The sequence below is a fragment of the Nicotiana tomentosiformis genome, chromosome 11 (genome assembly GCF_000390325.3).
Source record: "Nicotiana tomentosiformis chromosome 11, ASM39032v3, whole genome shotgun sequence".
Taxonomy (NCBI): domain Eukaryota; kingdom Viridiplantae; phylum Streptophyta; class Magnoliopsida; order Solanales; family Solanaceae; genus Nicotiana; species Nicotiana tomentosiformis.
Genome location: NC_090822.1, coordinates 122,966,091 through 122,992,741, shown reverse-complemented (window position 1 = coordinate 122,992,741; position 26,651 = coordinate 122,966,091). Strand labels below are relative to the sequence as shown.

Genomic DNA, 26,651 nt, shown 5'->3' with positions numbered 1-26,651 from the left:
AGAGTTATTGCAAAAGGTGAGAGATTAAGAGTTTAATTCCTAGGTTACAATAGGTTGTAATCTAAAGTTTGCTCGGTTAGTGAAGTTGAAATCCTACGAGTGTAGGTCGTGATTTTAATCCCGTGAGTTTTTCCACATGAAATATTGTTGTGTCATTTACTTACTGTTGTGTGTGTTCTGTGGGAACTGATAGAGAACTAGGTTCTCTATACAGTTTGGTGGACTCTTAGTTTACATCAATTGGTATCAAAACGAGTTCTTTCTATAAGGCTAACGCCTGAAAAAGATCCACATGGCTGCTCCACCAAACTTTGAAGAAGGTCAATCAACCTACAGACCACCAAGATTCAATGGACAATACTATAGATGGTGGAAGATAAGGATGTATGATTTTATCATGGCTGAAGATTCAGATTTTTTGGGATGTCATCTGCGATGGTCCTTTCGTCCCTATGAAGACCATTGGCGAGCCAGCAGTGACAGTTCCAAAGACAAGGAAGGAATACAACGATGCCGACCACAAAAGTTATAGAGAAAAACTTTCGAGCAAAGAAGATCCTCGTTTGTGGTATTGGACCAAATGAGTATAACCGAATTTTAGCTTGTCAATCTGCCAAGGAGATATGGGAGGCTCTCCAAACCGCACATGAAGGAACAACTCAAGTCAAGCAGTCAAAGATCGACATGCTCACTACTAAATATGAACTCTTCAGGATGAATGATGATGAGTCCATTCAGGACATGCATACTCGCTTCACTTCCATCATCAATGAGCTTCACTCTCTAGGAGAGATCATTCTAAGGAACAAACTTGTCAGGAAAATACTCAGTGTATTACCTGGTTCTTAGGAAAGTAAAGTAAATGTTATCACAGAGGCAAAAGATCTGCAAAAGCTTACTATTGACGAACTCATTGGAAATCTGAAGACCTACGAAATGAAGAAAAAGAAGAACCATGAAAGAAGAGAACCCAAAAAGGAGAAGAACCTGGTTCTCAAGGCAGTCAACAGTGACTCAAGTGGTGAGGATGTTGACATGGCCTATTTGATAAGGAGGTTTCAGAAAATGGTTCGCAGAAATGGTGGTATTCCGAAAAAGGGAAGCTCCAGTAGACCAAAAGGCTATGATTATTGTCATAAATGTGGGAATCCAGGACATTTCATCAAAGATTGTCCTCTCCACAAGCAAGACCAGCACAAGCACAACACAGACAAAACAGCCAAGAGGAACCCGATTCTTGACAGGAAATTCAAGAGAAAAGATGTCGTTGACAATGTTGTGAAACGAACTCTTGCTGTATGGGGAGATTCCTCCAGTGAATCTGAGGGAGATGATGAATAAGGCGAAACCCCCATGATGGCCGTTGAAAGCGAAGCAACTAAATATGGCTCCATCTTTGCCCTGATAGCAAAATCTGACGAGGATAAAGATGATGATGACACTGAGGTAAACTTTCTAGACGTTCAAAGAAACTTGAAGTCTTACTCTCAAAAGAAGCATGTATCCTTAGCAAATCTTCTGATTGATGCTTATCATAACCTTATCAATGATAAAAAAAAATGTGTTAACTGTAGAACTAGGAGAGGTAGAATGTGAGAGAGATGATTTGGTAGTCGTAGTTGTTGATTTAAAAGAAACCATTGAGGACTTAAAGAAAGAAAAGGATGCTCTAACTGAGAAAATTAAAAAGGTCGAGCATGAGAGAGATGACTTGTTGGTGATAGTTATGGATCTAAAGGAAACAGTAGAAGAATTAGAAAGGGAAAACAGTTCTGGAAACACTTTAAAGGTAAGGAAATAGCGAGTGAGGCACACCTTAAACTTGAAAATGAGCTCAAAATGGTTAAATTTAGTCTGTGTGCTGAACTTGAAAGAAATAGACAACTTCAGAAAGATCTGGGCAGGGTTAAAAATTACCTAGATAAATCTCTAAAGTGGACCTGGTCCTCTGATTCAATCACTTCCATGTATAAAAGCAACGGGGGGGGGGGGGAGGGAGGGAGGGGAGGGAGGGGGGAACATGCAAGGAATTGGGTTCCAAAAAGAAAAAGTCCCTTACAACCCACATAGCAAGTATGTTATTGTCCCTGATAACTGACTTTACACTCATTATGGTAACACTAGGCATTTTAAAGACTCATGTAAAGCTAGATTTCAGTCTTAACAGAAAAATAAAGTTTTTGTTGAAAAATTAACTACTGCTAAGGAACATGATCTCTCCAATAAAAAATGTGTGATGCCTGCTTGGACAATAAGAAGTTTAATTCGCCTCTTTTCTCACTACAAGGGACCCAAACTTGTCCGAGTTCCTAAGTCTAATCTCTGATTTCCATTTGCATGGAGCAGTGAAAGGAAGCAACCAAAGATGGTGTATGGATAACGGTTGCTCTAAGCATATGACTGGAAGCACTGATGATTTTCTTTCACTCAAAGCCCTGCACTGTGGGAGTGTGTCCTTTGGCAATGGCAAAAAGGGATATATTATGGGAGTTGGAAGAGCCGGGAAGATACTCACTCACTCAATTGAGAATGTATATTATGTGAACGGCCTCAAATACAACTTGCTGAGTGTCTCTCAAATCTGCGACAAAGGAAATAAAGTGGAGTTCTTATCAAAGACTTGCACAATCACCAATCTTGTGATTGGTGAAGTGGTTCTGATGGCAAAAAGATTTAAAAACATCTACGTAGCTGACTTTGTGTCCTTAAACAATGGAAATCTTATATGTTTGAGTGTTGTTGATGATGATGCTGAACTGTGGCACAAAAGATTGGGACATACAAGCTTCTCTTTGCTGAACAAGCTAGTTAAGAAGGTTCTGGTCCGTGGGCTGCCAAAGTCAAGATTCAAGGATCACAAAGTGTGTGATGCATGTGTGAAAGGAAAGCAAGTCAAGTCCTCATTCAAGCCAAAAAGGAAGTAAGCATCTCAAGGCCACTGGATCTTCTTCGTATGGATCTGTGTGGACCTATGAGGGTGCCCAATAAAGGAGGAAAGAAATACATTTTTGTCATTGTGGATGACTACTCCAAATTCACATGGACCTTGTTCCTCATAACTAAGGATGAAACTTTTCCTGTCTTTACTGCTTTTGTGAAGCAGATTTAAGTGAAAATGAGCCATAATGTTATAAGCATAAGATCTGATCATTGTACAGAGTTCGACAATGCAAAATTTGATGATTTTTGTGCTAAAAATGGTATAAGTCATAATTTTTCAGCTCTCAGAACACCCCAACAAAATGGTATTGTAGAGAGGAAAAATAGGACTCTTGAAGACATGGCAAAGACAATGCTGATCGACAGTGGTGTACCAAAAAGCTTTTGGGTTGAGGCAGTAAACACTGCTTGCTATTTGATAAACAGGTGCATGATCAGGTCCCTCTTAAATAAGACCCTATATGAATTACTAAACGAGAGGAAACCCAAGATGACTTAATTGAGAACGCTTGGTTGTAAATATTTTGTTCTCAATAACGGTAAGGAAGCGCTGGGAAAATTTGATGCCAAAAGTGATGAAGGGATCTTTCTTGGATATTCTTCACAAAGCAAATCATACAAGGTCTATAACAAAAGGACTCAATGTGTTGAAGAAAGCATACATGTAATCTTTGATGAATCACACCACTTAACTGGGAAAGATTCACATGATAGATGGAAAGCAGTCAAAGGTTCCTAGAGAAGTAATTGATATGGCAAATGGGAAGGAAGATCTGATAAGTCGGGTCAAGGAATCTAATAACGAAGATGTTGCAGAACCTCCAGCTGATTCAGAGGAACCTATTCCCTCTATTATAGCAATTGAAGCAGAAAATAGAGTTGTTGATATCGTGCAAGAAACTCCTGATACTGAGCGGATAAGCGGTACTCACTCTTCCATGGATGCTAACGATAGATCCCACTCAAAGGAACCTGGGTCTTCTCACAATAATATTCAGGTGTCCAACTTGAAGAACAAAAACTCACATCCTCTCAAGAATATGATCACTCCTCTTGATTCAGGGATTCAAACTAGATCAAAGGCAAGAAGCATGTTTGCCTTCTCAGCCTTCCTGTCTCAAATTGAGCCCAAAAGTATCAAGGAAGCATTGAAAGATACTGACCGGATTGCTGCCATACAAGATAAACTTTATCAATTTGAGAGAAATAGTGTGTGGCACCTAGTCCCTCGACCTTCTGACAGAACTATTATTGGAACCATATGGGTGTTCAGAAACAAGCTTAATGAGTTTGGGAATACAACAGGAAACAAGGCTAGCTTGGTGGTTCAAGGTTATAATCAAGAAGAAGGTATTGACTATGATGAGACTTTTGCTCTAGTTGCATGAATAGAAGCCATCAGAATTCTCATTGATTTTGCATCTTATATGAAATTCAAATTGTTCCAAATGGATGTCAAGAGTGCATTTCTGAATGGATATTTAAAAATAAGAAGTTTTTGTCAAACAACCACCTGGTTTTGAATGTCATGAGTATCCTGAACATGTATTCAAGCTCGACAAGGCACTATATGGCTTTAAGCAGGCCCCTCGTGCATGGTATGAAAGGTTGTCCAGATTCCTTCTGGAAAATGACTTTACAAGAGGGAAAATTGACAACACTCTCTTTTTGAAGAAACGAGGGAAGAACCTGCTGATTCTGCAAGTTTATATTGATGACATCATCTTTGGTGCAACAAATGATTCCTTATGTGAGGAGTTTTCCAAGCTTATTGGAAGCGAGTTAGAGATGAGCATGATGGGGGAATTAAAATTCTTCCTGGGTCTGCAAGTTAAGCAAACCTCTAAGGGAACGATGATAAATCAACATAAATATATTAAAGAGCTTCTGAAGAGGTTGATATGGAAAACTCAAAGACCATTGATACTCCCATTGTCACTATCACTCGTCTGGACATGGGCGGACTTGGTTCCCCCATGAATGAAACCATGTATCGGAGTATCATTGGTTCACTCTTGTATCTTACAGTCAGCATACCTGATATTGTGTTCAATGTGGGATTATGTGCTAGATTCTAATCAAGTCCAAAGGAATCTCATCTGAAAGCTGCTAAGAGAATTCTGAGGTATCTCAAAGGAACACAGTACTTGGTCCTCTACTATTCCTCAGGATACAATTTCGACTTAATTGGGTATGCTGATGCTGATTATGCTGGCTATTTGGTGGATAGAAAGAGCATATCTGAGATGACACACTTTCTGGGATCATGTTTGATTTCATGGGGTACAAAGAAACAAAACTATGTGGCTATTTCTACTGCAGAAAGTGAATATGTGGCAGTTGCTTCATGTTGTGCTCAACTGCTGTGGATCAAGCAACAACTGGAAGATTTTGGAGTGTTTTCTAATTGCGTGCCATTACTGTGTGACAACACAAGTGCTCTCAAAATGGCAAAGAAATCAGTTCAGCATAAGAGGATAAAGCACATTGATGTGCAACATCACTTTCTCAGGGACAATGTTGAGAAGGGTCTCATTTGCATGAAGTTTTGATAAATAGAGGACCAGGTAGCTGATATCTTCAACAAAGTATTGATTAGAGAGCATTTTGAAAAGAATCGACTGAAGTTGGGACTAATAAAATTGAACTGAGCATCAGCTCCCTCAATGATTGGCTATGAAGGAATAAAAAGGGTAAACTGCTAAAAAGCATTTTTTGGTAATTTCTAACTCAATACTATACCGTTACAGGTAAACACGCATGTCAACTACAAAGCAACCAAATAGCTAATGATATTATATTTTGGTAGAAGGATGAGGCTCATATTTACAAAACTCAGTCAGGGAACCTGGTTCTCTTGACTCAGGTTAGTAGTTCCTTTTATACTCATATGCATATTAAACGGCTATAAAAATGACACATCATTAAAATGTGTTCGCCTTTTTTCTCATCCTTTTTAAGCTCAAATGTCACACCCGTTACAAACTGACCCGTCTAACCTGTCCGTTGCACCCATTTGTAACCGGTCCCTCATCCCCTCTAAATAACCTAAAAGACATCTTTCTCACAAATGTCTACATCAAAGCTATCAAACTTCTTTCTTCTCTCAAAAACCCTCTCTTTCTCATGTCTTTACTCCAAAAAATCACCATATCTTCCCAGAATCTAGAGTCTTCAAGTGTGCATCTTCGTCTCATGAAGCACTGTAGCATGAGCCTGACTCTAAACTGTCACCCAGTGAAAACCCCAAAAGGTTTGTCGCTACAACCTCTCCTTCTGCTTCGCCAGAAAAAATGGCAGACGACGAAATAATGAACAGAGAAGAGGGACCAGAGGTTTCAAGTCAGCAAGTTGGGGCGGTCTCTATAGCCCAAGGGGATGTTGCTGGTAGTGATGAAGCATCAGAAGTGCCTATCACTCCTTCTGCTCCGTCATTTGATATGAATGTTACCTCTTCGTCAGGTAATGCCTCTCTTGCATCTACTGATTCTACATTGTTGGGTGTGAGTGAGAGAGAAGCTCTAGAAAATATGTTACTTATCGCTACCGATGGAGGGTTGGTTGGGGAGTATGAGCATGGTGATGTGACCGCCGGGTCTCAGGGGGAAGGAGAAGGAAATAGAGTTGGAAGTGGGGAACCGGTGCCTCATGGTAACTTGGTACTAATTAGTACTACAAGGGAAATAACAGAGGGACCTACTCCCTCTGCCCAAGAAGAACACTCTGATCCTACTTAGGATAAAACCCCATGCTTTACAAAGGAGCCCCTAGATAGTACTGACCATGATCCTTCTCCTCACTTTGACGCAGTGCCATAGACTCTGTAATTCCTTAGATGAGACCTTTGTCTGAGGAAGAGAATGATAGCAGTGAGGAAAACTATGATGATGTGACTGTGGCAATTTTTATTGTTGTTAGAAGTGGTAGGGCAATTCTCGAAGAGCCCGTTCTTAAAAGGCCCACTACTAGGCAGCAGAAGAAAGAACTCTTGAGAGTGCTTTGAAGAGAAACAAGAAGAAAAAGAAAAGAAGAAGGTTGGTGAAAGGGGGAAAGTTAGTGAATGAGGAGGATGTGCCTCCGGCAAACATTATGAATGTTGAAGATGAAGAGGTAAATGAGGAACCTGCTTCCTTGGTTCGTAAATCCTCTAAGAAATCTGTGCTTGCAAAGCCCAATAGAGGATCGTCTGTGAAAGGGGTGGAGATTGATAAAGAGAAGAGTGTTGAAGAAAAGGAGTCTGGTGAGAAAACTAAGTCTGAAAAGAAGGAGAAAAGTGTGAAGAAGTCTCAGAAGAGGAAGGCAAGTGATAGAGAAGAACCTGATTCCTCCAAGAAAGTCAAAGTAGAAGTGTCTAAAGTTGAGAGAAGAGAAAACCTGAAGAAGCAAAGGGTACTATGGGGCAAAGCATTTGACGCTGACATTCTTGAAATGTCAGGCATGAGACAACTGTTTATAATCTGTGAGTTTCAGAAGTGGGCTCATCTATTTACCATTCAGAGTCCCAAGGTTTATGAAGAGGATGTTCACAGTTTCTACACAGATCTGTTTACTGTGGAAGACGATAATATCTACCCGAAGGTTAATGGAGTGGATTTTGTGATAGATGAAGCTGTTTTAGGAAGTATCTTGGGTGTGCCCACTGAGGGGCTCTCATCTATCAAAGGGAACTGTTCCCCTGACTTTAGAAAGATCATTCTAAAAGCGTAGGCTGTTCAGAAAGGGGAACGGATGCACAAGAAGGCCCTCCTTCCAGAGCATCAACTTATGTTTGAGATGGTGAACAAGGTCCTGCTCCCACGCACAGAGAGGCGTTCTATTATTTCAAAAGCGGGCATGTTCCTCATGGAAGCAATGGATGCATACACTACCATCAACATTCCTAGTATAATGATTGAACATATAAAAAAAGTGGCAGACTTCAAGGGCGGGAACCATGGTTTGCCTTATGGGTTCTTGCTCACTAGAGTGTTTGAATACTTCAAAGTCCCTTTGGGAAGAGCAGTAGTGGAAAATCGAAAGCAAACTTTCTCAATAACAACCTTGGAGGAATGCGAGTGTATAGACAAGAAGGGGGTGTTGGCAGCAATTCTACTATTTCTCAGTTAATTGATGCTCAGACTACTGCTAACGAGGAAATAAGGAGGCTGAAGGCTAGAAATGTCATTCTTGAAGGACAACTCAGTCAAGCAAAGGAGGAACCTGGTTCTAGCAGTACACAAGGTGCAGAGGTTACCCGCTTGACTATTGAAAATGCACACTTGAGGAAACATGTTGAGTACTTAAAAGAGCAGCAGTCTGAAAATGCTCGAGTGGATATTCTTCTTAAAGCCCTTGCCTCTTCATCCTTCCCTCCCTCTTCCAGTACCCCTTAAACAGTTCCCTTTCTCAGTGTATAGTTTAATGATGTTTGCCTTAACCCCAATGTCCTTTTTTTTGTCTTATTGTTGTTATGACTGTGGTACTTTAAATTTGTTTTTTGTATGGATGTTTTGTAAACAATGGTACTACTACCTCTGTTTTCTCCTCAAATTAATCAATGAGCATATCAGTCTTTTGCTATGCATGTTATACTTTTGTGCTATATTTTTAGCTATGTTGTATGCACACAAGTGGCATGAGTTAACTGTGCTGGACTTTTTTTTGTGTTTACTTGCATATATTCTTTTTATGATGCCAAAAGGGGAAAGAAAATTGAAGGGGAGGGGGGGAGGGGGAGGGGTAGAAAGGGAAACAAGTTCTTAGGGGGAATCAAACTAATCTGCAGGGTGAATTGTATAGAGATCTGATTCTCAGGGGGAACTTCAATTCTAAGTTTGTCATCATCAAAAAGGGAAAACTAATAAGTTATGTGCCTGTGTATTTTGATGATTTAACAAACTTCATATGAGAACCAGATCGGAAACTTGTTACACAACCTCAAAGTACTCAAAACAACAAATCACATGTCTGGCACAAGTTTCAATATTATTAGTCAAAGAAATGACAGAAGAAACAGATGGCTATCAGTTCCTCCGGTCACAGTACAAGTCAACTCTTTACAACTGTTAAAGTCATTGTACTGTTGCATTGCACAGCAATAGTGCATCAGTCACTTTGTGGAGCATGCCTTGTACCGGGTACTTGCTTACATCATCCCAATGACCTCACTTATATATTACCAACATGAGGCAAGGAAAACACACACTTGAAAAATCATTAAGTCTCTCTCAAGTGTGATGTCGCCCTTCATTGACTCCAAGGCTTGAAGAACAAAGTAGCAACAGAATAAAGGGCCCGATTCCAGCACTGAGTTTATCGTGTGTCCTTAGTATTATTGTATCTTTGTTAATATTGTTTACTTGTAATTCCTACTCAGCTTAGTTAGAATCATCTTGTAGGATATCTTCTGTAAAATCATAAACAGTGTGTTTGTGTTTGGCTAGAGTTAGTCAAAGTGGTAAGCTTTATAATAGAGTTATTACAAAGAGGCTTGCAATATAGTTATTGCAAGTAGGTGAGGGATTAAGAGTTTAATTCCTAGGTTACAATAGGTTGTAATCTAAAGTTTGCTCGGTTAGTGAAGTTGAAATCTTACGAGTGTAGGTTGTGGTTTTTAATTCCGTGAGTTGAGAGTTTTTCACGTAAAATACTGTTGCGTCATTTACTTAGTGCTGTGTGTGTGTTCTGTGTGAACTGATAGAAAACCAGGTTCTCTATACAGTTTGGTGGACTCTTAGTTTACATCAGGAAAGCTTCACTGATATTTTAAGCCTAATTCCCATTTTAATTGTCACAAATTCTAAAATGAGTACAAACTCACGAAGTTTACTTGCAAGTAGTAATGTTTGTCCTCAATTTGAGCACGTTTTCATGAAAATATAGTTATCTAGCTAGAGATCCATGAAGGGGAGTTTCAGAGCAATGGTAGAATTATCTTTGTGTAATTTATAGGTTACATGTTCGAGCTGTTAAAGCAATCACTAATACTTGTATTAGAGTAGATTGTCTACATAATACCCATTAGAGTACGGGCCTTCCCCGAACCCTGTGTGAATACGAAATTCTTTGTGCATCTTTATATTGATTGTCTTTGTGCGAAGAGTATATGATAGATTGATGATCTTTTTTGGTTTATTCAAAAATATTTCGGGTAAGGAATCATTTTAGGATTTTTTATGTAATAATAGAAATTTTTCTTTATTATCTTTATTTTTCAGAGCTCGAATTAAAGATCTTTAATTAAGAGTGGATGAATTATATTTATCCCGCCACAACGATTGATGGTCCATTAAAGATCTTTGGTTGTCATATCAAAGAGCTTAGAAGAAAATATATTAAGACCAACTGTTAATAGATATTGTTTTGCACTACCGTATTCTTCACATTTTAATCAAGTTTTGATTGATGTTAATAATTGCAATATTATGGTATTAATAAAATCACATCAGTCTACCAAACCTACTTTAGTCAATTATGTCTCGTTTATCATATTAGACCCTTTAGCTAATAGCTACAAACTTTTCAATCTTTATAGCGAGGCCAAACGCCTTCCACCAAGATTGCAATCTAGTATCACTAATTCTAGCAATTTTGCATCGTATGGCCTTTTCTGAGGCTACTTTTTAAATTATGTCCATGTTTGTACAATAGGCCAAATTTTGCCTTTAAAACTAATTGGAAATTGGGATGAATATTTTATTCATTGACAAATTTATCCCACTAGCAAACACTAAGGGGTCGTTTGGTAGGGTGTATAAGAATAATGCGGAATAAGGTGCATTAGTAATGCATGGATTAGTAATGCATGTGTTATTAATGCAAGCATTAGTTATGCAGATATTATTTCTTATCTACTGTTTGGTGTGGTGTATTAAAATTATAATGCATTGCATAATTTTTAAGAAAAATAGTTGTTTACAAAAATGCCCTCCACATTCTCAAGCTTTAAGGGACTTTAAGAATAATTTTATCTTTAACCAACCTAATGCATGCATTAGTAGCCTTGGTATTACTAATGCCATGGTTTTCTATGCATTACTTATATATAGGATAATACCAAGTATGATGTATAACTAATACAAGTATTAGTTATACACAAACATGGGGACTTGGGGGGAAGGGAGGTGAAGAGAGTAGCATAAAAATTATTTTATGCTCTCTAATCAAACACTAGAAAATATTTTCCGGAAAAAGTTTTCCACTCACCAACCAAACAAGGAAAAATAAGTGATAAACCACTCATTTTTTAGGAAAATAGAAAATATTTTCCTTCGTAACAAGCACACCTTAAAGCCAATTGATACAGTGATAGGCCCAATACATATGAGGATACAATCTTTTAGGTCTTTTAGGTAAATGAGAATGACAAACCAAATATTCATTGTCAGAACTTACAAGAAATGAATGAAGAACAGTTCGGTGCACAAACTATTTTGTATTTACACATGATTTAGGGAAGAACCACACCGCAAGGGTTATAATGTATTACAGACAGCTTACTCACCACTTGAACCCGTGACCTATAGGTCACATACAAAAAATTTTACCATTACTCCAAGAGTCCCTTCTTATAAGAAATGAATAAATTAAGAAACAATGAAACCAACCAATTATAGGATAATCATAGATTAATTAATTCTCCATGTAGTATATATTAACCAAGAATTAAGCAAGTGGATCTTCTTTTGTTAAGAGGTCAAGTGCATGTTTAAGATATTCTGATAAAGGAGACTGACCTTCCAACCACATGCTATGGTAATAATGATTATAAGTTTCCCAAAAATCAGAAAACATAAGCAAAAGCAAAAGCAAAGGTTGCTCCTTCTCTTTCAACTTTTTTCTTTATTCAAATATTTGGTATTCGAAATTCATAATTGTTTCGACTAATTCAAATTCATAGTGATAAGTTCACTTAAGAAATAAAACACTTCTTATCATGAAATTTTTTATTCCCGAGACTCGAACTCGAAATCGGATTAAGGGCGAAGAGATCTCATCTATTTTGTCACATTAATTGGTGGTCCTTCTCTTTCAAATAAAATTTAGCTGAAGAGCTTTTTGCATATCTGTCCCAACAATTCTTGCACACTTTGCTTTTGCCTCAAATCTTCCCTCCTTTTTCTCAATTAAAATTCACATACACACATGCGTGGCTCCTTTTCTTAATTCCCATCATGATTTCCTTGAGCTTTTTTGATGAATTTAATAAGAAACTTCTTTTCTCAGCTTTCCTATATAGTAATTTTTTTAGAATTTGACTTATAGTTAATATATATAATTTCGCTTTTTAGTGAATGGATAATTTTAAATTTGTAATGAGTTCAATAATAAGAACAAAAATATGAATTCATTAAATTTAAATTCTGAATTTTTCTTTGTTGTGGACAATTAGTTTTAATATCTTTAGGTGAATTGATTGTACAAAAATTCTTTTACACCATATGCGTACATAAGTTAAACTAATTTTTTAATAGAAAATACTCAATTGTTGGATCTACCACACATTTAATGTAATACGGGAAGAAATAAGTACTCTACATAGCTCAAGGATACAGGACAAGGTCTGATATTTAATTGTTAAGTGACTCAAATAAATTACTTTCACTAGTATTTCCTCCTGTCCATTTTAATTGATATTTTGATTACTTTCAAACATATTAAGGAATTTATTAGCATTAATTAATAATAAAATTGATCATATTAACCTTAATTTGTTCATTGAAAATATAACAAATACTTCTAGGCTCTTTACTCCAAGGACAACTTTTAAAAAAAGAAGATAATTCCTTCTTGATATCTGAAAAAATCAAATATTATGGAATACAAAAAAAAGACAAAAAAATCAAATAACGTGGACAGGAGGGAGTAATTAGTATCCTGTCTTTCATGTTCTAAATAGGAGAGCTAGAGAGACGGAACAGGTTTATCTTAATCCTTCTCCGAAAAAGTGTATATGCAAGATCTAATTTTATATATATATATATATATATTAAATATTGGATCCTCCTAATTTATTTGCGTGTTTATTTATTTATTTTTTAAAACTCCTCTATAAAAATACTACATCTTTTCAAAGCACTAATCTTCTAGTTCCACAAATACAAGAACCAAAACCTTGTTGGTTTATTGGCAATCTTTTTAACAACTAAAAATCTAATGTGTATGTACTACTAGTGTATTGAATACTCTTCATTTGGTCATGTTTCATTCATGATTTCTTGATTTATTTATTGTCCCTCTTCTACTCCCAGCCCCTACTTCCTCCTAATTCCAATTTTTTTTTTCTGATCTTATTCTGGCTCCAAACCTGAGTTTTACTGTGATTTCATTTCCTTCTGTTGATATTTCTGAAACAGCCATAAATTCCATTCAATGATCTTGTGATATGTAAAGGATTTCATTGGCTAAGTGAAAAAAATTGACCATTTAAATATGGTGTAAATAACATCTATTTTTTTCTCAGACTAAAGCTGAGGTCCAAAAATAAGAAAAGCAAAAATGGAGGTGAGAAATAATGAAGTTGAATATTCAAAGATGGAAGATTATGAAGTGATAGAACACATTGGTAGAGGAGCTTTTGGAGCTGCATTTCTTGTTCATCACAAGTTTGAGAAAAGAAAGTAATGTTTCTTTTTCTTCTTCTTCATCTAATAATAGTTCAAGGTTTCTGCTTCGATCTTCTTCATTTTCCCTTCTTGTATGGAACCGATTAGATTGCTATTACTACCTAGAGTTTAACTGCTTTGTCGGGTTTTTGTCTTTCTTTTATGTTGTTGTTATTCTTACTTGTTGTAATTACTTTTTCACCCGTTCTCCGGCCGAGGGTTCATCAGAAATAGTCTCTTTACCCTTTCAGAGTAGGGGTAAGGTTGTATATATCATACCCTCCTCATATATCACTTCTGGAAAATTATTCAATTTGTTGTTGTTATATGAAACTGACTATACTGCTATAAAGAACATACTTTTATTTTATTTAATTATGTCTCAACACGCTCTCTCTCACATACAGAGCTGATTCTTTTTATGGGCTAAATACGTACATTTTTTCTAGATATTGGGTGCCGGTATGTGATCACCCTGTCTAAAAATTTAAGCTGTCACATAGAATATACTTTTTTCTTAGTTATGTCTTAACAATTGCTATATCATTAACCAAATAGAATAATCACATGATTTCCAGCAATGCTCATTAGTAGTAAAGATTTTCTTTGTGTCTTTTTTTTTTTTTTTGGTTTTTGATTTGTGGTTTATTCAACAAAAAAAAAATCAATTATGTTCAACTGTAGGTATGTAATGAAGAAGATCCGTTTGGCTAAACAGACAGAAAAGTTCAAGCGTACTGCCCATCAAGAGGTTAGTCACTTTAATTAAAACAATTCTTTCATTCCTCTAAATTAACACTAACCTTAAGAGAAAATGTTAGTATTACATTTAAATGAATCAGGTTCCGAAATGTAGAGAAAATTGCCTTTTTAAACTATTAATCTTATTGCTAATTAATACTTATTATAATGATTTAGTTATAATTATCTTATAATATGTAAAGAGAAAAGAACCTAACATCAGGGGCATAGGCGCGCCCTTGCTTGAAGCGGTGTCACGTGACACTGCTTTGTCAAAAATTTTCCAATATGTATGTATAAGTAATAAATAAAATTAAAATATCAGGTATAAATATAAAAAATAATATCGTTTGTTATTACAGTAATTTATTTATTTGTTCACTACTTTAAATATTGACACCGCTTATGAAAATTCCGACGTAAGCATATTCCTAACATGTTCACTTTCTTTTTCCTCACACGAAAGTGGTAGATGGCTGTGATAAATTAACTTTCCTATTATTGCTACCAAGGAATGTTTCATTTTTTAGGCACACCTAACTTGACCTGCTTTGACCAAATGCATTCTGGTGTAACAACCTCCCTGTCAAATATATAAAAACAAACAATGAGAAATAAAAAAAAGTAAGATGTAAAATGTTTGGTAGAGAATATAAATGTAAGAAATAACTTCCAACTTCTTTTCCTTACTGTCAAGTAATTATTCTTTCTGTCATAGCTTTCAATGCTATTAAATGAGAAATGTTCATGTCCTTGCACTTATTTTCTAACGGAGAAAAGATTTCGTATACCCGCTCTTAAAATAATAGCCGATATATATATATATATATTATATACATTTTATACACTTTTTCGATTATCAAATATAAATAATTTCTAGCGACATGCTAAAAGTGATAATACCTCTTTACCAGCATGGTCAAAGGCAAAATGGAAAAACCATCACAAGAACCTTAGCACTCGTTTGGTTGGTGGGGTAAAGGATAATAATATTGGGATTAGATGCAAGATTATTTTATCTCGCGTTTGGTTGAATTTTTGAACCCGAAATTAGCAATCTCGGGATTAATTTATACTACAATTGTGGTATTATTCTATCCTACATCGAGGATATGATAGTAATTCGGGGATTACTTAATTCCGGGATAAAACACTATAACGACAAAAATGCCCTTTTTCAAGGCTCTTCCCCAAAGTCCTTAAAAAAAATTAAGGTTAAAATCGGAATAAAAATTTATCTTATTTAGTATACACAAAACACATATTTTATATTACTAGTCTAGAGGTACACGCGTGTATCTAAGTGAATATAAGTTTTTAATATCATATAAATATTGTATTAATAGTCGTGTTTGAGTTATAAAATAAAAAAATTAAGAAAAAACTGTAACTTAAATGACGAATATTGATCCTATTTAGTTAAATGAATAGCGATTTAACTCTTAATACTACTTATATCACAATCGATTTTCCTCTATTTTTGTTCTTTCAACGTTGATTCCTTCTTAAGGGTGCAAATTTATGTAAATCATTGTGTCAATTTGAAAGATGATTTACTTATATGATGAATTTATAATAGAATTGGATTGAATTCTTTTGCTAATCAAGTAATGCAAACAACTCGAATTCTTAATGTTAGCACATTCCAACTTTTAAATGTTTAACTGTGATGTGGATGGTGTATAGTCACTTGCCCTTTCTATCCTTAACTTGATATATACCTTATCAACATTTTATTTTTGGATCTTTGTGTTTGAAGAACTATCAACGTTCTTGACTTTTATCAACCACTCTTCTCTCTCTCTCTCTTTAAATTACATGCCAGTTTCGAATACAATACCTATCGGTTGCGCTTAGTGGTAAGTTACCGTTTTGCTGGAATAGCATCATCTCTTTCGTATTCTTAACTATTTTCTTAGTTATTTTTTTTAATGTTGAGCGTAGCTTTTAAATATTATTCAAATATCGATAAGGAAAAAAATATTGATTGAGGAAAGGAGTTCAAATTAATATGAAAATTAATTATAGTTCATATACATAATGGTACAAGTATTTTAAACTCCAGATGAACAAAATTATTTAAGACTTTAAATTTTACCACAGTATACATTTTCACTTTGACTTTCATAGAATTTTTTTACCTTATCAACAAAACACAAGAACTCTATCTCCTTTTCAAAATAAATCATTTTGGAGTTAAATATTGCCAACGCAATTTAATTCTTCGAAAGGTAGAAGTTAAAGGTTGTTCATTTAATTTTTGTGATGGAAAAGATAAAGTATTTTTAATAGATTTCCTATGTTTGTTGTAGATTAAGCCTCATAAACGTATTTGTTCTAGTTGTATGCACGTTATTGTTAAAAGGTAATCCAAGATAATAATGATTGATTGCGTTAAAAATACTTTATACAATATAAATAAGGAAACATTAGTTGATTTTAGAATCCTAAATATTAGGAAAACAATTAAATGATTGTTCCTAAATATGAGAAAAATAATTGAAATGACTATTTTGTCTAGTATGAAATATATTTTAAAGGGTAAAAAAGACGAACAACATTTCGCTAAGGGTCTTCGTGCTTTTAATATAGTACTAGTTTTAGGATACGCGCGTTACGCTTGCATCATGTCTTAATAAATATATATTTTTTGAAAAATTACATAAATACTATATTAACAAAATACGTTTGAGTTATAAAATGAAAGTTAAACAAAAAAATGTGGGTTCCTAAAAATGATGATTATTTATCTAACTCGGCAAATAAAAAAAACGGTGATAATAGAAGTCATCAATCATCTTAGTCAATATTTTCAACTTAAGTTTTATTACAGCTTTATAATTTCATTACTATAATTTCACAAGTTGTCGTTTTTTTTCCCACTTTCACTAAGAAAATATAAACTCTGGAAGATTTAAGAGGTTTTTTCTGAATTTTTTAAAAAGCATATACTCTTAAATTTATTTTAGAAAACACAAACAGATTCAGTTAACTAACAAAGTAGTTTTTGTCACAAGCAAAATGTAAATATCTATTTCTTTGATCAATAAAAAGTACTATAGGAATTATAAAATAATTCAAGAAAAAGAAATGAATTTTGAGGATTTGGCCAAACAGGCTCTATGTTGGCGAGATAAGGGTTGCGGAACATTATTAAGGAGATTAAAGTCTTATATTCAGTTGGAAAAATCTATTATATAGCAATTATTACTGACATCCATATTCCAAGATTATAAATTTTTAGTGACATTCATATTCCTAGCATAATGAGGTCAATTTCATCTTTTCTATAGTTTTTCCATGCACTCTATCAATTGTACCTTGTAATATCTTTATATATGATTGATTTTTAGTAAATATTTAAGTCTTATGTTTCTAATTTTATGTAATTTTTCGTCATTTGGATTTTTTTTTTTTTTTTTTTTTTTGCAAAACAATATATTGCATGTTCACACAAAATAGATATTTCTCATGTACTATACATAAAAAAGTTTATAATAAAAATATAATACTTATAAAAAAGCTACAAGAATATCGTTCAACTTGACTTGTAATTCCGCATTTGAATCGAAAGCTATGTAGATCTTGAAGTCGTTTATTATCACAAAAATACTCGAACAATCTAAGAGTTAAAAAGTTTACCTCAAATATTTTTTTCCTTTTTTAACTACGGTAACAGACTAAAAATTTGGTGTTGCACTCTTTGTTAGTATTAACCATTAAGGATACTAATTAAAGAAGGAGTTTCTTACTTCTTCTCTTCTTGTTAATTATTTTCTTTATGCTACGGCTTTATTTAGTTTATTTATATTTACTATTTTATCCAGTATAAAGTGCATTAACAGAGGGTAAACAAGGCGAACGACATTTCGCTAAGGACCTTCGTGCTTTTAATATAAGTATAGATAGATACTCCGTATATCCCATTTTTAGTCAATAAATCAAACGTATTCCAATAACGTGACTGTGTAATTCCCGTATTATTATCCCAGGTATTATAAAAGGAAATTATTCCATACATGCAACACTTTTTGTATAAACAATTATCCAATAGAGTAAGTAATTATTCTTATCTGACCTTCAACTTTAATTATTGCAGATGAATTTGATAGCCAAGCTAGATAATCCTTATATTGTAGAATACAAGGATGCATGGGTAGAGAAGGTACATAAAACATAATTAATAAACATTGTGAATCTTTCCAGGGACTGAATGTTGCAGTAAATTTAATTTCTTGTAGTAAACTTTTTTTTAAAAATTTTTTTGGTTATGAATTAGGACTCTTTTGTCTGCATTGTGACAAGTTACTGTGAAGGTGGAGACATGTAAGTCTACCAAACATGGCTTTGTAAATTAGAATATTTTTTTTTTCTTAATATGCTTTTGTTGATAGATCTTATTGTACTTATTTTCAGGGCTGAAATTATTAGAAAAGCCAGAGGAATTTTTTTCCCTGAAGAGGTAATTGAAAAATGAGAATTTACTATTATAGTAGGTAAAAATTAGTTGTTTTAATATGTCAAAATAATTGTGACACTACTATTACCATAGATAAAATTCACTAATCACACTTAAATTAACCCTTGAAATTAACTCAAGCTCACCTTTGTTCTTCCCACAGAGACTTTGCAAATGGTTGACTCAGTTGTTGCTGGCTCTTGATTACCTTCACTCCAATCGTGTTCTTCACAGAGATCTTAAAGTATGAATTTTATTATTATTACTTTTTTTTTGTAAATTTTGGTACCTATATTGTTCGTCCCAACTTTTTTGGAACTGAGACACAGTTATTGTTGTTGTTGTTTATGTTGTCATTGATCATTACATTAGAATTAACAGTTTGATTTGTTTGCTTTGCTCCAGTGCTCTAACATTTTCCTTACCAAAGACGACGAAATCAGACTCGGTAAAAAGAATTAAACAGTCCTTTTTGGTATCTATTTTATGTTAGAATTCTGCAAATTTTCTGTTTCTTATGAGATTTATGTTTTGCAGGTGATTTTGGATTAGCCAAATTGCTGAATAAAGATGACCTTGCCTCTTCGGTAATGAACCCTCCCTCTCTTTCTCTAGTAGGGCAACCCGGTGCACTAAACCCCGCTATACGCGGGGTCCGGGGACGGGCCGGACCATAAGGGTTTATTGTACGCAACCTTACCTTGCATTTCTGCAAGAGGCTGTTTCCACGGCTCAAACCCATGACCTCTCGTTCTTTAGTAATAATGCTATTTTCTTCGGTGGTTCCATTGTTTCCAAATTAGTATAATTTTTATCATCTGTTGGTCTTTATATATATACCACTGTAATATATAGAAAGCTTCTAGTATATTTTATCTTTGTTTTTATTGTGTATAATATTGATATGACATAAGCTTAAATGGAGTGATAAGATCAGTGAGAATTCATATAGTCGATCCGGACTTGTTCAGTGAGATTCATATAGTTCTTGTTGATGTATTGGCGTTTTAAAATGTACCACATTTCAACTTTTCTACGGTTAGTGTATTTTCAAAAAAATATGGTAGCCCGATTCATGAAGCATTCTGCATGGGCTAGGAAAGAGCCGCACCCCAGACGGTGTAATGTAGGCATCCTATCTTGATGCAGATATCTGTGGCTGGTTTCAGGGTTCGAACGCGTGACGTATATGTCACACAGAGACAATAATATTGTTGCTCCGGAACTCCCCTTATGATGAGTGACCAATATAACAGATGAACCAGATAAATAGAGGGATGCAAGAAAACTTAAATTTCATCTAACAAAGCTAATAGAGAACTGGAGCATCTTGAGTAGTACTAATCTTATTATGATTCTTGAATTTGGTATAGATTGTGGGAACTCCAACATATATGTGCCCTGAGCTCCTAGCAGATATACCCTATGGATACAAATCAGACATATGGTCTCTAGGTAAATAATCATCACGCTATACCTATATTGCTCGGACTCTTCAAAAATACCGTTGGGTGCGTGTCAGATCCTCTAAAAGTAATGCATATTTGAAGGATCCGACACAAGTACGGCATCATTTTTTGGAGTGTTTGAGCAACATAGCATTATACTGCTTTAACTTCTTTTTTACCCTGAATTGCTTGCAATGATATAATGATTTGCTTGTCCAGGTTGTTGTATGTTTGAAATTGCTGCTCATATGCTTGCATTTCGAGCTCTGGTAAGTTACATAAGAACCTATATATCTTCTGCAATTTCCCTTCTACTCATTGAAAGAACAGGATTTAATTTGAAGTTAACCAATTAGGATATGCCTGGACTGATCAACAAAATAAACAGATCCACTGTCTCTCCACTTCCAACCATATATTCCTCCACATTGTAAGACAATACACACCGATAGATTTCTCATTTCCATGATACGTTAAGCTTTAGACTAATTCATCAGCTTCTTGTACTGATTTGTTCGTTCCAGGAAACGATTGATCAAAAGCATGCTAAGAAAAAGCCCCGAGCACAGACCTACGGTCAGTTTAACACACTCGCATTTTGTTGTATCCCATAATAACGTTGCATATACATATATAACTGATTTAATACTTTTTATGCCGAATAAATTCAGGCTGCAGAGTTGTTGAGGCATCCACATTTACAACCATACCTTGCTAAATGCCGGAATTTGCCACCAGCGTTTGTATCAGTAGTTTCTAACAAAGAAGCAAAACATAGTAATGAGTCAACTTCCAAGCCTACATTAGGAAAAGACCAAAGGCTTCTGAAGGAAATTAGACAAGCCAAAAAACAAGACAAGGTTGCTGCAGTTGATGGAAATGTTCATGAACTCAAAGGCGAATCGCCTAATACATGTAAAATCAAAAAAATTAACCTTCAGAGCATGAAAGTAGAAAATCCGGAGAATGAAAGATTCCAAAGCATATCCGTCAAGAAAAGTGGAAGTACTAATTCAAGAAGCTCCACAAGAAGTACTTTGACTGATCAACATGAAGCTGATACGAAAGAATTCTTAGCGGAGACTTATAACATAATTGAGGGAACAGATCAAGAAAAGCATAAACCAACCGATCATAGGCCTATTGAGAGCAAGAAAGACGCAAAATCTCAACCAGAAGAGCAAAAAAAATGCACATTGAAGAAACCAGGAATACCAAAACCATATAATGAAGTTGCAGCAAAAGCCATTGATCATCTAAGTACTAATCGGGATACAGAAAAACACGATGGTCATAAACGTGCAGCGAGTGAGACGTCAGTAATGGCTACACTGAATTTGTTACAAGGGAAGAACAATGTGGGAATTAGTATGAGCAATGAAAGGGCAGAAGCACTAGAGTCATTACTTGAATTTTGTGCAGAGTTACTTAAGCATGAAAAGATAGAAGAATTAGCTGGTGTGCTGAAACCATTTGGGGAAGAAGCTGTTTCTTCTAGAGAAACAGCAATTTGGTTGACTAAAGGACTAATGAATCTTCAAAACCAAGGTGAGGAAACTGAGAGTGCATAGGTTTGTTGAAAAAATTCTAGTAAAATGTAAGCATTTGATTCTTGTTTTTGAATTGATCTTGAATTAATGCTTGACTAAACTTTTAAAAACTGCTTTTAATTGTATTTTTTTCAAAAAGGAAGAAATTACTTTTTTTCTATTTCTACTTAAAAGTACTTTTTTTTCTACCTCTCAAGAATAAAGAAAAATGTTATAATCATGTGGCACTTAGCATGTCATGTCATTGTACAAGAATAATTTTACATTATATGGAACGGGTCTGTTTTGACGTGTAAAATTAGCTCTTCCTGTCCTTGTCCTCCACTTGGTCGTCTCCTTTCCTTTTCAAAGACAGCTATTGCAGAAATAGAAAAAAAGAAGAAAATGTTAGACATTGAGAATAAGACAAGACGTGTAGACCTAAATCCATGTAGAAACTTTTTTGAGCTTTTAGGACATTTTCTGAACCTTTTTTGCACCCTTTATCTCTATATATATAAGGTTGTAGTACCGAAAAATATCCGAAGCTTGAAAGATACTATGTATGATAAGATTGAGAGTCCGTTTGGATTGACTTTAAAAAAGTGGCTTTTCAAAAGAAATAGCTTTTAAGCCAAAAAACAATAAGTTGAGGTTGCCCAGCTTATTGCTTTTAGCTTGTTTTAAACAGTTTTTAACTTATTTTAAGCACTTTTTGACTTTGACAAACACTGAAAAAGCTAAAAAGAGCTTAAAAACTGATTTCACTAGCTTAAAAGCCAATCCAAACACCCTCTCAAACCGGCCGCGAAGTCTAGGGATCTCTATACCAGTGGCCGATATTGATGCTGCGAAGTAGAACTGATCTATTTCCATCTCGGTTGCGAGCTTATTTTGCTGATTCAGAAGCCAATCAAATCAGGCTTCAGGCAACGGATATGGGCGAAAGCAGTCCAAGATTTGAATTTTACGGCTTCGAGTTTAGAATTATATCACAGCTCATTAGACGGATCAAGAAATTTGAGTTTATGAGTTCTGAATTTTAGAAAAGGCCGTTTTCTGAATAAATTATTTGTATATATTAGGTGGATTTTGGCTAAAGTTACAGGTTTTACTGAAGCTGTAACTAGAATCTCGCTCCGCTCGTGTATAAGATTGACAAGTTATTGTTTTTCTTTGTATCTCAAAGACAGCAGAGAATAGCATCAAAAACAAGGAGTGGACAGGGGAAAAAAAGTGAAGCAGAAGATGGAAAGAGATCTTAATTGCTGCTAGGAATTAATGTTGTTAATACCATGTGGAACAATCTTAAGAATACAAGAGATACATACTTAGTAATACTATCTTAGGACATCTAATACCAGTATAACAATTACAACCCCATAGTACGTAAACCACTTGACTCAAAAAAACTTGTCATCATCCGGTGGAAAAAAAAAACTCTGGTGAATACTAAATATTGGAAACACGGCAGAGGCGGATCCATGATTTGAACTTTATGCATTCGAGTTGGGAATTCTATCACATTCTATTTGATTTACTAAGTTTATCTTCATTGTAGTTATGCCCTTATTTTTTAAGATGTGCATTCCGTGATGTAAATCTAAATCGCAAGTGATCAGAATCCAATCTTTATCTTCATCTTCGTACATGATAGAAAAACTTCCAATTTGTATTCCAAATCTTGTCTCAACTTCTGCTTCCAAATCATTTTTCCCTGATGAAAGAATGAGTGGAAACCTCACATTCACACCATTGTAAGACACCTTTAAGCTCATGGTGTTGTCACTCTGAAATGTAGCCATACTTTCCACCACCCTTTGAGTTAAGGTAGGAGTTGTATGTGGCTGCACTTTCAATTTACATGACCACTTGGCTAGGCCATTGGCTCTACAGCAGCGCTTAAATGTACTTGGACTAACTGCAAGAAATAAAAGATTAACAAAACAATTGGAGGAGGGTAGTGTGTACAGTATAACGAAACAATATTGTAAGTGATAGGGCCGGCTTCTTACCTCCTAAACTTTCTGCAGCATCATTACGTTTCTTTCCAAATTGTTGTTGTAAATCACCAAGACTAATTCTGCAATAATCTTTTTCTTTACTCTTGCCTCTCGGCCGTAAATAATTCTGGTGTAGTACTGTAGTTTCATTGACATGCACAATTTGCATTTGTTTGTCCTGCAGTGGTTCATCTGGCGGTTCTGTAGTAATTTCTCCTCTGTTCTCTAAATGTAGTAAGACAGGTGAAGTCAAAGGAACGTCAATACCAAGTAGCAGTATTTGATCATCCGAGGAAACAATTCATGTTTTAGAAACTGGAGGTGCTAGCTTTCAGAAATCTTCTTTGATTTGGATTATGTTCATAGAGTATAGAAAGGAAAATAAGCTACTTATAAGCAGTTATAACTCTTAATGGTATGAGCTCTTTTAGGGAAAACTATGTGAGCTTGGTCCAAAGTGAACAATATCACACCATGTTAAGCGAACAATATCACACCATGACAAGAGTGAGTTGCTCTAGTGGTGAGCACCCTCCACTTCTAACGAAGAGGTTGTGAGTTCGAGTCACCCCAAGAGCAAGGTGGGCAGTTCTTGGAAGGAGGGAGCCGGGGGTCTATCGGAAACAGCCTCTCTACCCCAGGGTAGGGGTAAGGTTTGCGTACACACTACCCTTCCCAAATCCCACTAGTGGGATTATACTGAGTTGTTGATGTTGCTAAGATTATCTTTTGATCGTTTTAGCCCAATAGTATAACGAAACAACAACAACAACAACAAAAAACCCAGTGAAATCCCACATGTGGGATCTGGGGAGAGTAATGTATACGCAAACCTTAAACCTACCTTACGAAGGAAGAACGGCTATTTGCGATAGATATTCGACTCAAGAAAAGTGAAAAAGACACAATAAACAAACAATAACAACAGCAAGGAAATAAGACAACGGAAGCAAATGGCATAACGTGTAATAACAAAGATTTAGTGGATAAGAATAGTGCGAAAACTACCGGTAATAGTAACACAAACAAGTAGCTAGTTATCCGGTAATAGTAACACAAACAAGTAACTAGTTATAGGAGAATACTAAGACTAGTACTAGTACTGCTAGTACTACCTACTGGTATGACCAACAGTATAACGAAACAATATTGTAAGTGATAGGGCCGGTTGGCTTACCTCCTAAACTTTCTGCAGCATCATTACGTTTCTTTCCAAATTGTTGTTGTAAATCACCAAGACTAATTCTGCAATAATCTTTTTCTTTACTCTTGTCTCTCGGCTGTGAATAATTCTAGTGTAGTACTGTAATTTCATTGACATGCACAGATTGCATTTGTTTGTCCTGCAGTGGTTCATCTGTAGTAATTTCTCCTCTGTTCTCTGAATGTAGTAAGACAGATGAAGTCAAAGGAACGTCAATACCAAATAGTATTTGATTATTCAGGCCCATTTCGGAGGGAAAACAATCTTCTTGAAGAGAAGTATTAATAATATCTGCAAACAAGTTTTGATCTGAATCATCAGCAAAAGCTGCAAATGAGTCTGGATCGGGATTGGCAAATAAACTATCGGTGAGATAGAGGTAACATAAGATCAGACAAAACAAAAGAAAGGCCCCGGACTGGGTTAGTTGAAACCCAGCTCCAGCGTCCATTCCCACCGCCGGTACCGGTGCCGGTGACGGAGAAAAATCACTCTCTTCAGCTGTGATTTTGGCGGCTGCTACATACACCACTGTTAACATGGTGAAAATACTCAAGTTTACCAGTACTGTTCCCATTTCCTAATCCCTATGAGTTGTTTTTTTCTTGATACAGAGGAAAAATATAAAAGGGAACCACTCAACCACACCTTTGATTGCTACAGAAACATTCAAATGTATTTATACAATCTAACAAAGAAATCAACGGAGTCAATGTATAATATATGTAATTTTATGACGAAAGGGGTGTCAATTGACTCCCCTCGCCAATGATTGGCTCCGCCGGTGAGTCTAAACTTATCTATAACAGTATCGTTTGTTCTTGATATTTTTTTATTTTTATAGTGAATAATTATTATATACCTATAATAACATTTGATGTTTAAATATTTTTTGGTTGTTATAGATAAAAATTATTCAAATATCAATTATTTTTTCTTTTTCTAATAAGAAAATTATTCAAATTTAAAATCTTAAAAGATATGCATATTTCACTAGTTAAATATTGAAAAAAGGTAATATATTATTAATAAATTCATAACTAAATGATAAATATTTAAACTCTAAGGCGCACATTTAAAGCTACTTAGAAAAATAAATTCTTTTAAGATTAATAGAAGAACTTTTGTAATTGTAGCTAGTTTCGTAGATTTCATTATTTTATTAGCGATATAACCCTTGAATTGGCGAAAATTCGTATCCAAATTTTCAGCAAAAAGGTATCCAATAGCTTTCACTTGAAGACAATCTAAGAATTTTAGAGTTAAAACTTGTATCTAAATATTTTTTTTGGCATTTTGTCCAATAGAATAGATATCATGTGCAAATTTTCAAATCTTATGTCTTATGCAAAATAGAAACTTTGCGCAATGAAAAAGATTGTGTGCATATTTTTAGAATTATTATTAGCAACCTCGATTCTATATGGTTGTTATAGAGGGTAATTTTACAAAGAGCACTCTGCTATAAACATGGTTGTTGATGTTACATGTATAAAGCTGTTATAGAGAGGTAAACTATAACTTAAAAAATCGATTCCGAGGAAAGCTTGACTTTTATAGTGAATAATTGTTATAAAGGGACGCTATTATAAAGAGGTCTGACTGTATAAGAAAACTTCCTATGTTTCAATTTATGTGAACTTATTTGACTGGGCACAGAGTTTAAGAAAATAAGAAGACTTTTGATCTTGTGGTGGTGTAAAATGAGGCACATATATTTTGTGTAGCTATAAATTATTACATA

At 34.9% G+C, this 26,651-nt stretch overlaps 2 protein-coding genes and 2 long non-coding RNA genes across 5 annotated transcripts in view; 2 read left to right on the top strand and 2 right to left on the bottom strand.

The window, feature by feature from the left end:
- Positions 1–510: 510 nt before the first annotated feature.
- On the top strand, positions 511–849 carry LOC138902110 (uncharacterized). Its single transcript, XM_070189923.1, has one exon. The coding sequence runs from the start codon at positions 511–513 to the stop codon at positions 847–849; it is 339 nt and encodes a 112-aa protein (XP_070046024.1).
- Positions 850–12,936: 12,087 nt separating this feature from the next.
- Positions 12,937–21,881, top strand: LOC104086669 (serine/threonine-protein kinase Nek6). 2 transcript variants are annotated; one of them, XM_009590988.4, is made up of 14 exons: positions 12,937–13,078; positions 13,382–13,538; positions 14,208–14,274; positions 18,364–18,429; positions 18,544–18,590; positions 18,681–18,726; positions 18,887–18,967; positions 19,129–19,171; positions 19,261–19,310; positions 20,097–20,178; positions 20,391–20,440; positions 20,528–20,601; positions 20,696–20,747; positions 20,843–21,881. In XM_009590988.4, exons 2-14 carry the CDS (start codon positions 13,417–13,419, stop codon positions 21,740–21,742), a joined length of 1,680 nt encoding a protein of 559 aa, XP_009589283.1. In that variant the 5' UTR covers positions 12,937–13,078; positions 13,382–13,416; the 3' UTR covers positions 21,743–21,881. The 2 variants fall into 2 exon arrangements, with proteins under 2 accessions (XP_009589283.1, XP_070044656.1); XM_070188555.1 differs by lacking the exon at positions 12,937–13,078 and having other exon boundaries at positions 13,100–13,538.
- The window catches only part of LOC138900896 (uncharacterized), a 23,871-nt gene continuing 18,430 nt past the window's right edge, over positions 21,211–26,651 (bottom strand). The window contains exon 2 of the long non-coding RNA XR_011412230.1: positions 21,211–21,243. This is a non-coding gene — a long non-coding RNA (uncharacterized lncRNA). The remainder of the gene's footprint in view (positions 21,244–26,651) is intronic.
- On the bottom strand, positions 22,938–25,585 carry LOC104086668 (uncharacterized). The gene is made up of 3 exons (XR_011412229.1): positions 24,881–25,585; positions 23,716–23,928; positions 22,938–23,621 (listed from the first exon to the last, which is right to left on the bottom strand). It is a non-coding gene; the product is annotated as an uncharacterized lncRNA (long non-coding RNA).

Excerpts from the sequence above, each read along its gene's own strand:
- LOC138902110 (XM_070189923.1), top strand. The coding sequence starts at position 511 with ATGCCGACCACAAAAGTTATAGAGAAAAACTTTCGAGCAAAGAAGATC.
- LOC104086669 (XM_009590988.4), top strand. The coding sequence starts at position 13,417 with ATGGAGGTGAGAAATAATGAAGTTGAATATTCAAAGATGGAAGATTAT. Across the intron at positions 18,430-18,543 it reads AGGATGCATGGGTAGAGAAG|GACTCTTTTGTCTGCATTGT; the intron begins GTACATAAAACA and ends GTTATGAATTAG. Across the intron at positions 20,441-20,527 it reads TGCTTGCATTTCGAGCTCTG|GATATGCCTGGACTGATCAA; the intron begins GTAAGTTACATA and ends TTAACCAATTAG.